The sequence below is a fragment of the Bos indicus genome, chromosome 6, assembly GCF_029378745.1.
Source record: "Bos indicus isolate NIAB-ARS_2022 breed Sahiwal x Tharparkar chromosome 6, NIAB-ARS_B.indTharparkar_mat_pri_1.0, whole genome shotgun sequence".
NCBI classification, from domain to species: domain Eukaryota; kingdom Metazoa; phylum Chordata; class Mammalia; order Artiodactyla; family Bovidae; genus Bos; species Bos indicus.
In genome coordinates, this window is record NC_091765.1 from 2,699,401 (window position 1) to 2,712,178 (window position 12,778).

General features: G+C 35.5%; 1 protein-coding gene across 5 annotated transcripts in view; it reads left to right on the forward strand.

The window, feature by feature from the left end:
* The window catches only part of NAF1 (nuclear assembly factor 1 ribonucleoprotein), a 101,951-nt gene that overhangs the window by 34,902 nt on the left and 54,271 nt on the right, over window positions 1-12,778 (forward strand). For all 5 annotated transcript variants that reach the window (XM_070791003.1, XM_070791005.1, XM_070791001.1 and 2 more), the window contains 3 exons: window positions 3,571-3,731; window positions 6,551-6,602; window positions 7,581-7,683. In XM_070791003.1, coding sequence (XP_070647104.1) covers window positions 3,571-3,731; window positions 6,551-6,602; window positions 7,581-7,683 — 316 coding nt within the window. The remainder of the gene's footprint in view (window positions 1-3,570; window positions 3,732-6,550; window positions 6,603-7,580; window positions 7,684-12,778) is intronic.

Sequence of the window (12,778 nt, forward strand, 5' to 3'; positions counted from 1 at the left end):
ATATGTACTTTAGTACTGTTATAAGATTAGGTCCCTTTTAACATCCTTACATGCAGGGAACAACCCTGCATGATGGATGGCTGCATTTTACCCAATAGATATATAATTCTGAGTGGTCATCGGAGGACAGAAAATCTTCCAAGATGAAGAATATAAATATCAACCAAGTATTCTCTTTCTGGCAGCAGGGGCAGAGTTTTATTCACCTTGGGATATTCCACTGTGTATAGTTAGAGTCCTTTGTGGATTATATGGGCTAAGTAAATAAGTATTGAGTTGATAACAGACAATTAAGAAACCAGATGTTGTCTCTGGAGAAAACTTATTGGGCTTTACTTTTTCCTAGATAAGTGACAGTTGACATCTTTTTTATTTTAAGAAATAGAAATAATTCATGTTTAATCCGAAAAAAAGCATTTATTTTGAATTATATTATTAGAGCAACTCACATAATTTTCCCTTTTCTGTGCCTTTTCCTGCTGTTCCATTCTGACAGATTAGAAAGGGATTTGGCTTTTATGAGGGCCATGCCACCCAGCACTGCCTACTTTTTAGGTTGACAGACTAATTTACCAAAATAAATGAGTCTCTTAGAACAGCAAAGCAATCAGTGACAGAATTAATTGGAGTCCAGAGCTAATACTTTTTGGCAATTTTTGAAAAAGTTTGTGAAGAGAAGAAAGACTTTAATACCTGAAGGGTGGTGTTGACTTTTCTCTTTCAAATACTTAGGCTTAATACTTTTGTTTCAAGTATGGGTCTCAGTACTTTTGGTTCAGAGGAAGAAGTACTGAAATACAGAATAAACCCTATTTACTGCTGGTACCTTTGTAAGGGCCTAGAGAGAGTCTAGGGGCTTAGCCTGGGAAGCTGTTGAGAGAGAGGAATGGAGGTGGGTGGAGATGGCTGGGGAGGGGAGCTCTTGAGCACAGGGATGCTGCTGTACCTCTTGGGGAGACCAGGGAGAAGAGGCTAGGGAAACATACTTCCTGCTTTTCTGACTGAATTAAAACTGATTATTTCTATGATTCCTTTTATTTATGACATTCTTCCTTTTCCCTCTCCTTTTCAGTAACAGTAATAATCAGCTACAGTGTCAGATATCTTCGGTATCTTTTTAAATTCACTGAAACTGTAAGGAAATAGAATTATCCTGATTTATTCAGAAATCACAATAGCTAAAAAGGAGCAAAGTGCAATTTATAACGCAGGTGGTCTAATTTTTTTTTGCCCCCATCCCATCTCCTTCCTTGTTTCCCACTGATTTAAAGGAGGGCAACTTCAGATTTGAAATTCTGCCTTTTGCACTTTAATCCTAGAAACGATTAGTTCCTGTTGATAATTAATGAATGAATTCCATTTTTAATGTTGAATTCTTATATTAGGGAATTTTTAAAACATTAACAACTTATGCCACCTATAAGTTGGATTTCTTGATCATTGTCTCTACCTTTAGTTTTGAATATTTGTTTGAGTGTTTGTTGTTTTTATTGTTTTTTTGTTTTACTTTTTAACAAATGAGGACTTTTCAGTCAATCAGCAACTGAGGATGTAATAAAATAGGTACTTTTAATGCAGTTGATTTAAATTATTATTTGGAATGTTATTTAATAATTTGCATCAAGAGTTTTAGTAGTAATCATACTTTTGGCTTTGATAGTTCCATCCCTTATGAACTAGTTTTCAGGAATTCTGAAGTACAGAGATTTACAGATAAAGGTGTTCATTATGGCATCATTTCTGAACAAATTGGGAGCTTGTCTCAATATTCTACAATATAAGATAGGTTAAATTCTGCTAGATCTATAAAGGAGTGTTAAATAGCCACAGAAATTATATATTATGAAAAATATATTTAACATGAAAAAAACTAAAACTTTAGGCTTTAAAAGGGAGCAGTAGATCAGTGGAACAGGATAGAAAGCCGGAAAATAAGCTCATGCACTTATGATCAATTAATTTACAATGAAAGAGGCAAGAATAGGCAATGAAGAAAAGACAGTCTCTTTAGTAGGTGGAAAATCTGGACAGCTATATGTAAAGATTGAAATTAGAACATTCTCTAATACCATGTTGCTAAAGTAAAGTCAGAATGGATTGAAGACCTAAATACAAGACAGGATATGATCAAACTTTTAAAGGAAAACATGGGCAGAACCCTTTTTGACATAAATCACAGCAGTGTTTTTTTTAGCTCTGTCTCCTAGAGTAATGGAAGGAAAGACAAAAATAAACAAACAGGACCTGATCAAACTTAAAAGCTTTTACACATTAAAGAAAACCATAGACAAAACAAAAAGCCTGTAGACTGGAAGAAAATATTTGCAATTTATGCTACCAATGGGATTAATTTCCAAAATACACAAATAGCTCATACAAGTCAATATCAAACAACCCAATCAAAAATGAGCAGAAGACCTAAATAGACATTTTTCTAAAGACATACAGATGGCTAAGAGGCACATGAAAAGATACTCAATATCTCTAATTATTGGAGAAATTCAGGTCAACATATACACAATGGATTACTCAGCTATTAAAAAGAAAGCATTTGAATCAGTTTTAATGAGGTGGATGAAACTGGAGCCTATTATACAGAGTGAAGTAAGTCAGAAAGACACCAATATAGTATATTAACGCATATATGTGGGATTTAGAAAGATGGGAATGATGACCCTATATACGAGACAACAAAAGAGATACAGATGTAAAGAACAGACTTTTGGACTCTGTGGGAGAAGGCGAGGGCTGGAATGATTTGATAGAATAGCATTGAAACATATATATTATCATAAGTGAAACAGATCGCCAGCCCAGGTTCAATGTGTGAGACAGGGTGCTCAGGGCTGGTGCACTGGGATGACACTGAGGGATGGGATAGGGAGGGAGATGGAAGGGGGGTTCAGGATGGGGAACACATGTACACCCGTGGCTGATTCATGTGACCGTACGGCAAAAACCTCCACAATATTGTGAAATAAGTAGCCTCCAATTAAAAAAAAAATCAAAACAAAAGAACTATAGTGAAGTATTACCTCATACCAGTCAGAATGGCCATCACTAGAAAGTCTGTAGATAATAAACCCTGGTGAGGGTGTGGAGTAAAAGGAACTCTCTTTCACTGTTGGTGGGAATGTAAATTGGTGCAGCCACTATGGACGGTGGTATGGAGGTTCCTTAAAAATCTGTAGAGTTAGTGTATGATCCGGCAGTCTTATTTCTGAGTGTATATCCAGAGAAAACTATAATTTGGAAAGGTACATGTATGCCAGAGTTCATAGCAGCACTATTTCCAGTGGCCAACACGTGGAAGCCACGTACATGTCCATTGATAGATGACTGGAATCTGAAAAATCACACACATGCAGTATTGTTTCTGTTTTATGTTTTGTTTTTTTGGTCAAGAGGCTTGTGGGATCTTAATTTCCCAAGCAGGGATTCAACCTGCACCCTCTATATTGGAAAGTGAAGGCTTAACCACTGGACTGCCAGGGAAGTCCCAATAGTATGAACTTTTGAAGTCCTTATTTTACTGTCGAAGGAGAACTTTATGTTTCTTCTCTTTTATAGATATTTGAGATATTTGGACCTGTTGCACATCCATTTTATGTATTACGGTTTAATTCTTCAGAGCATATTGAAAATAAAGGTATTAAAATAAAGGACACTATGTATTTTGCTCCATCAATGAAAGACTTCACCCAGTATATATTCACAGAGAAGCTTAAACAGTAAGTACTTTATTGGCATGTTACTTCTTTGCTTATCTGGTGTTTGTGTTTTAGGAGTAATTCTTAGTGATGTAGTTTCTTGCAGTTATGCTGATATCTGTGTTCCCAAGAGCTCATTTGTCTTCCTGGTAACATCTCTGAAAGCTACAGTTGTTATCAGGTTTTACAAGGTAGAGATCATTTGTATTTTTTGACCAAAATGACAGGATCAACTGGTAAGAGCACATTTGGGCCATATACATTTTCTGAATTTTAATTCATTATCTTTTCCATTATATACTTTCGTGCATATATGTGCTACAACTTTTCCATCGTAAAGAAAGATTTCTTTGGATTGCATCCATAAGCTTCATTATTTAATGCAACTTTATAATTCTTAAAAAGAAAAAATGAGTAAATTTTAGGTTGCTTATAAATTGTGAATTTATAGAAGAACATATTTGTGTGTTATGTATCAAGCTGCAATTAACAGAGTTGACTTAACAAGCAAATCAGCGATCTCCATTCTGTCTGTAAATGTGCTGTATGATACCCTGTGGTATGTATCTGGTGATATTTCTTGTTTCCACTGATGAGCTATATATTTGTCAGGTATAAATTTGTTGCCAGATATTAGCTGTAGAGCTATTTTTATCAGATTTGTTATTATAATTACATAATTAATTTTTGCACAAGCCAGTGGCATATGAATTAAAGTAGAATAACTTTTTCTGTAAATATAAATTGAATGCTTTGGAAGGATGTAATAAATATGAACCAATAAAATGTTGCCCACTTAGGAGTGGAGAAAAATACAGCAAAGGATTGGGGAAGAGATCTTAAATCTGAAAAGATTTTGTACTCAGTTTGACACAAAAGTCCCTTTTAACTCTAACTGTGTTTCAGTTGGAAACTTGAAATACAGGTGAAGCATTAGGAGTGTTGTTTTTGCAGAAGATATCGTGAGTAGTAACTTCGGTGCTTGTCAAACCATGATACCAGTCCCATCTGGGAGAAGGCCTCTTTACCACTTACATACTAAATCCAGTCTGAGTTTTAATATTTGGAAATCTCTGAAATGAGATGAATATTTTGTTCCTGATAATTTGTTAAACTCATGTTTAAGAAAACACAGAAGTACCTACAGGAACTTAAGTTGTTCTTCAGGCTATGTAAGGTTAATTTTTCTAAATAACCATTAACATGAAAGGTGAATTAAATATAGCAAAGTTATAAAAATTTTAATATGCTTTAAAGTCATGCCTTAAATAGCATTTCATTCTGTTTGAATATTAAGTTGTTGCTTTGGATATTCCATATATTAGCTTTAAAGGGGTAAACTATTTTAGCTTAAAATAGATAGGATGAAGAGATTTTTCTGAAGGTGTTTTTAGATAGATTTAGAAGCAGTCTTTGTTCTGATTTGCAAGAACAAGATTTTTTGTCTTTTTTTGCAAAGAAAGAATAAGAAACTAAAGAATCTGGAAATTGAGCATACTCTGCAGAAGCCCCCGCTGATGAAGTCCATTCTGTTCTAGACTGCATTTTTTCTGTTGGTCAAGGGAATTCCTTTCCTTTGAGGTGGAGAAGTTGAACTTATCTCCAGCTTGCCTGCCTTTAGTTGGGTTAATTTAATCTTAGCTTCCCATGAACTTACTCTTGTTAAAGGTGCTGTTGGAAATCTTGCTTGTTCTTTTGTTTAGTAGTTTTTGATTTTCTGTGGTAATGCCCCAGTTGGGGAACTTTTCCCATTTCTGCCTTTAGAAGATTTCATTCTTAGGTCACTTCAGGCCGTGAGATGGTATCCATGCAAAAAGGAGCCCTGGAGCTATGATAAATGCATGGGTAGAAGATAATAATTAAAAATGGAAAAAGTCATTGATAAGGCTTTATGTATAACAACAGAATTCCAAATTAAAACAGTAGAGTAGACTCAGAAAAAAAGATTTCATGTTGTGTGAGCTCACTGACATCTGTAAATTGATTTTAATGGATTAATGGATTAATTAATTCCTGGGAGTTTCATTTATTTTTGAGATTTGGTGTCAAGCAATGAGGACAACATCTACTCCTAATACTTTGTAATATTTTAATGTAATTGAATAACAAATACTGTCACTGTGAAATCAGGATCAAACAGATACAATTAAAAATGAGCTGTCAGAAATTATAATAGATCTACATGCTTTTGTTGGTCATAGAGTATAAAACTTTTCACCAAGAAGAGTTAGTGTCCTATCGGATCTTCACAGCTCCTCCTCCCCAAACTCTAGATGCCTTTGTCTCACCCTCTGCTCTGAGAGTCACTCTTGGAACAAGCCTTGCTTACTCATGGAGGATCACTGATAATTCTCAGGTGAATTGAGGAAGAAGCATTTCATGTTGTGATCTCTGTTGTTGAACCTGTGAAGTCTTACATAAGGAAATACCTCATATTCCCTTTTCGTGTCCTTGGCACCTGAACATCTGATGGTGGTCTTGGATAGGTATTTACTGAAGGAGGTTTATGAGCTGAGCTCAGGTATTACGAAAGTATCAGTCAGAGTCAGAGCACCTGGAGCTGCTGAAGAATTGTAGAACCACCTTGCCCTGCACAGCATGGTGTCGACTTCTCATTCTGATTCTCCACTCCTAATATATATGTGTGCTTTTCCCACATTTTCTTAAATAAAAAACAGAGAAATGAACCTTTATATTCTTTTCTCTTATTGTCTTATATATTGCAAATTAAGATTGAGCTTAGGTCTTTTGCTTTTTTATTTTCCATGCTATTAGGTTATAAGCACTTAACAGAATCTTAATAAGTACTTTGACCCTTTGACCTTTGTTTGTTCCCCTAGGGATAGGGGATCAGATGCATCATGGAAGAATGATCAAGAACCACCACCAGAGGTAAGTGTCTTTTCACACAGTATTTGAGAAAGGAAGACAGGACTCAGTCTTATACATCCCTCATTCCTGACCTGAAGGATGTCCTCGAAACTGCTCACTAGTCACAATGCCTTCTGCCAGCCCGCGTGCTCTCCCCTCCCTCTGACGCCTTTTATACCTGACAATTAGAGATTGTGGTCATTTCAGAAAAAAATATTTTCAATCACATTTTAATTATTATCAGATTATCATTTTCCTTATAGTGTCCTGTTTTTATCAATTTTGTTGATACCTGGTAAAGGCAAAATTATCATTTAAAATATTTTTTTTTAGTTTAGTATATTCACCACATGGGACATGAAGATGTTTATTGATGGTACTTTTAATAAGCTACTTTTCTTTTGGAGGTAGAAAATAATTACAGTCTACCTACTTCTCCATTTTTTACAGGATACTCACCTTCCTAAAAAAAGTGTTCTTTTTCTTGTCAGCAATAATATTTTACATTTCAAAGTAGCTTGATATATATGGTCTTTATTAAAACATGAAAATTACAGCAATGAGTATATACATTCTTAAAAATAGCATGAATTTATACTTTTGCATTTTTATAAAACAAAAATACAATTATAAGAGAGTTTTTTAATGTGCTCATAAGTTCTGATGAAGTTTCTCAGTTTTGTAAATTCTTGATATTTATAGATTTAACTTTGGTCATTGTAGATTCTCAAGCAGTGCTAAAGGTTCATGATCTGTGTTAATTTGTGATTTTGCTGACGCTGTGTGAGTCAGTGGATGCCCACTTAGAGGATTACGCAATCAGAAGCAGTCCTATTTTAGCATTCACATTGCCACGGCATTATGCCTTCTGATTTGTGTCATGTGTACATGTATTAACTTTCAGGGTCACTTAAATAAGTGCTTTATTCTCTTTACCTCTGATAATGTACCATTGGATTGGTAAATGCGTATGACATAAATCTATTTTTTTCATGTAAGGCCTTGGATTTCAGTGATGATGAAAAGGAAAAAGAAGCCAAACAGAGGAAAAAATCTCAGATTCAAGGTCGGAAAAAATTCAGATCTGAATTTAATGAACCTGGTGAGTTAAATGTAGAAAATGTGCATACATGTTAAGTCTCTTCTGTTGTGTCCGACTTTTGCGACCCCAGGGCCTGGAATCTGTTAGGCTCCTCTGTACATAGGATTCTCCAGGAAAGAATACTGGAGTGGGTTGCCGTGCCCTCCTCAGCATTCAGTTCAGTCTAGTCACTCAATCGTGTCTGAAGCAAAATCACAAATCACAAATTAGCAACCCCATGGACTGCAGCACACCAGGCTTCCCTGTCCATCACCAACTCCGAGTTTACTCAAACTCTTCTCCGTTGAGTTGGTGATGCCATCCAACCTCTGTCATCCCCTTCTCTTGCCTTCAATCTTTCCCAGCCTTAGGGTCTTTTCCAATGAGTCAGTTTTTCCCATCAGGTGGCCAAAGTACTGGAGTTTCAGCTTTAGCTTCAGTCTTTCCAATGAATATTCAGGACTGATCTCCTTTAGGTTGGATCTCCTTGCAGTCCAAGGGACTCTCAAGAGTCTTCTCCAATACCACAGCTCAAAAGCATCAATTCTTCAGTGCTCACCTTTCTTTATAGTCCAACTCTCACATCCATACGTGACTGCTGGAAAAACCATAGCCTTGACTAGACAGACCTTTGTTGGCAAAGGGATGTCTCTGCTTTTTAATATATGTCTCTGCTTTTTAATATGCTGTCTAGGTTGGTCATAGCTTTTCTTCCAAGGAGCAAGCATCTTTTAACTTCATGGTTGCAGTCACCATATGCGGTGATTTTGGAGCCCCAAAAAATAAAGTGTCACTGTTTCCACTGTTTTCCCATCTATTTGCCATGAAGTGATGGTACCGGATGCCATGATCTTAGTTTTCTGAATGTTGGGCTTTAAGCCAACTTTTTCACTCTCCTCTTTCACTTTCATCAAGAGGCTCTTTAGTTCTTTTCTTTCTGCCATAAGGGTGGTGTCATCTGCATATCTGAGTTTATTGATATTTCTCCCGGCAATCTTGATTCCAGCTTGTGCTTCGTCCAGTCCAGTGTTTTTCATGAGGTACTTTGCATATAAGTTAAATAAGCATGGTGACAGTATACAACCTTGATGTATGCCTTTCCCTATTTGGAACCAGTCTGTTGTTCCATGTCCAGTTTTAACTGTTGCTTCTTGACAGGTCAGGTGGTCTGGTATTCCCATCTCTTAAAGAATTTTCCACAGTTTGTTGTGATCCACACAGTCAAAGGCTTTGGCATAGTCAATAAAGCAGAAGTAGATATTTTTCTGGAACTCTCTTGCTTTTTCGATGATCCACTGGATGTTGGCAATTTGATCTCTGTTTCCTCTGTCTTTTCTAAATCCAGTTTCAACATCTGGAAGTTCATGGTTCACGTACTGTTGAAGCCTGGCTTTGAGAATTTTAAGCATTATTTTGCTAATGTGTGAAATGAGTGCAGTTCTGTGGTAGTTTGAGCATTCTTTGGCACTCCTAAGTGTAGTATATAGTATTTTTAATCTTCATTTACATCTGTATAAATTGCTCAGTAAGAAAACTGAGGGAGCTATCTAGGGGTTTTCTTGTACTTTCTGGCATCTGCCAGTATTGGAGGCATCGCACAGCATGGGGTGGGGTGTGGTAGGAGAGGCACAAGGGACACTCGGGTAGTTTTCAAGCTTGGGGGTGTAAAAAATGGCCCCTTGGGATAAAAAGTAAAAGAATCATTTGTGCTTATCAGTCCTTTTTTTTTTTTTTTTCAAGAAACCTGTTTGCTTCCATTTTTAGAATTAAATGATATAGTGCTTAAGCTAAAATCAAGGTGTTTTGTTAGCTTTTAACACCAGTGCAGTCACAGAAGAAGGTCCTCATGTTGCCTTGTTATATCCACACCCATTTCCTTTCTTCTTCCGTTTCCTCAACTCCCGACAGGCACTCATCTGTGTGCCATTTCTGTGATATATTTTGTCCTGTCAAGAATGGTTCATATAAATTATCAGTTGGGTTTTGTTACTGAGCATATTTTTCTGGAAATCATCTAGATTGTTGTATGTATAATAAGTATGTTTTCATTCCAGGGTGGTGGTCTGTGGTATGAGTATACCGCAGGTGGTTTAACCATTCATCCATTTAAGGGCATTTGTGTTGTTTACAGTTTTGGGTTTTATGAATAAAGCTGCTTTATACATTTGTGCACAGATTTTTATGTGAACACAAATGTTCACATTTCTCTGGGATAAATGTCCAAGAGTACAGTTGGGTTATATAATACAGTTGACAAGTGAACAACTTTGGGGTAAGGGGCACTGACATCCCCCTCCCTTCCATGCAGTTGAAAATCTGTATGACTTAAAGTTGGCCCTCTGTATCCATGGTTATACATCCGTGGATTCAGCCAAGCATGGATTGTATAGTATGTTTTTATTGAGAAAAATCTGCTTAAAGGCGGACCTATGTAGTTCAAACCTGTGTTATTTAAGGGCCCACTGTAGTTCCATGTTTAGTTTCTTGAGAGTCTTTCATATTGTTTTTCCTGTGGCTTTACCACTTTACATTCTTATCCCTAGTGTATGAGTTGCCCAGTTTGTCTGCATTCTCACAAGCGTTTGTCATTGTCATCATTTTTTATTTTAGCCATTCTAATCAGTATGTGAATGATACGTAGTTGTGATTTTAACTTGGATTTTCCTAATGGCTAGTGATACTGACCAGCTTTCCATGTGTTCATTTGCTATCTATATCCCTTCAATGCTTTTTTGTTCATATTGTGCCCATTTTCTAATTGTATTTCTGCTTTACTCTTGAGTTATGAGAGTTTATATTTAATTGCTAATATTTCTTTAGCTTGAGTTTTCATCATTATAAAGGAGCTTTGCAGAATGAAATTTTTTTGTTTTGATGAAGCCCAGTTTATCTGCTTTGCTTTGATGGAGTCTGAGAATTCCTTTCCTAGACTTACATTCCAAAGATTTTCTCTTTTTTATTTCCTAAAAGTTTTCATAATTATTTTTAGCCATTTTAATTCCTTTGCCTTTCCATATGACTTTTGAAATAAACTTCCCTATATTGACAGAAAGTCTTACTTGGATTTTGATAGAAATTGGATTGAACCTGTGTATTGGTTTGGGGAGAATTGACGTCTTAACTGGATTCAGTCTTCTGTTCCACAAACATGGTATACATCTCCATTAATTTAGATTTTTTTAAAATTTCTTTCACCAGCATTATGTAGTTTACAGAATGTAAGTTCTGTACATCTTTTATTATATATACACCTGAGTATTTCAATTTGGGGGAAATCATTGTAACTGCTATTGCATTAATTTGTGTTCATGTGTTCATTTCTAGAATATAGAAATAATTATTGTTCGTATGTTTAGCTTGTGTCTTGTGGCTTTGCTGAACTCATTAGTTCTAGGAGTTTTTCTCCTGAGATTTCAATGTAGACAGTTATGTCAGTGGCAAATAGAAATAGTGTTTGTCTTTTCCCTCCCAATCTGTATGCTTTTTTAGCTCTCTTTCAGTTCTGAATTGGCTGTAATATCTGGCACTATATTCAGTACGTATGTTTTATTCCTGATCATAGAAGGAAACATTCAGTATTTCACCATTAAGTATAATATTAGGTATAGGGTTACTGTAGGTGTTCTTTATCAAGTTGAGGAAGTTTCTGTTTAGTCTTCTGTCTAGTCGTCCTAAACATTTTTTCAGAAATCATGAATAATAATTTTGACAATTATTTTTCTGCATTGATTGATAATATCACAAGACTCCTTCATTAACTTGTTAATAAAGTAGATTACATTGGTTTTAGAATATTGAATGAGCATCACTGGAATAAACCAGTTAACCATGGCGTGTAATTCTTTGTAAATATTGCTGAATTTTGCTTATATTTTGATAAAGATTTTTATGTTTATATTCATGAGAGGTATTGGTCTAGTTTTCTTTCAGACTATTTTTAACTGGTTTTATTGTCAGCAGAGTAGTTTCATAAAAATGAATTGAGATTTTCTGTTTTTGGTATACTTGAAAACATTATGTAGACTTGCTGTTAATTTTTTATATTTGGTAAAAAAAATCTCCAGTGAACCACTTCAGACTGGAGATAGCTTTTTGGGGAGACTTAATTACAAATTCAGTTTACTTAATAGTTTACTTACTTTTCCATGTTGGATAGGTTATAGTAGCTTTTATTTTTCAAGGAGTTGGTCCATTTCATCTAATTTGTCAAATTATGTATGTAGAGTTGGTTTGCAAGATTGTCTTCATTTTGATGTCTTTGATATTCATCATTTGTGGCTTGTATTTTTTCAGTTTTGCTTAGAAGATAGCAAATTATATTGATCTTTCACAGAGCCAATTCTTTGTTATTGATTTTTATTTATTATTTTTCTATTAGCATTTGCATTCTTTTAACTCTTTATCATTAACTTTCTACTGCTTGCTTTGAGTTTATTTTGTTTTGGTTTTTATAGATTCTTAAGGTGGGAGTTTGGAGAAGGCAATGGCACCCCACTCCAGTACTCTTGCCTGGAAAATCCCATGGATAGAGGAGCCTAGTGGGCTACAGTCCATGGGGTCGCTGAGAGTCGGACCCGAATGAGTGACTTCACTTTCACTGTTAGTTGCTTGGTCATGTCCAACTCTGCAATTCCAATGACTGTAGCCCACCAGGCTCCCCTCCCTGCAGGCCTTTCCTATTGTCTTTAATTGCACAGAATTGGTAGGTGACCCTTTTATCATAAAATGTCCCTATTCTGAAGCCTGTTTTATCTGATCTTATTATAATTAGTTATATTGCATATTGTAGCTTGTTCCATTCTCTTACATTCAACGTGACTATCACTTGAAATAAGCTTTTTACAGACTATAGTTGTTTTCTAATCCACTCTGCCAACTACTGTGTTTTGATTGGTATATTTAGACCATTTATATTTAATGTAATTATTGATATGTTTGGGCTTAAATCTGCTCTTTTCTGTATTCTTTCTAATTTTTATTTCTCTGTTGTCTTTCTTCTGCCTTCCTGTGGTTATAAATTGTTTTACAATTCTGTTTGCATTTATCTGCAGTGTTGATTGTATGAGTATAGCTTTTTCAGTGGTTCGTTTAGGTCTTTAATTATCACAATCTACTG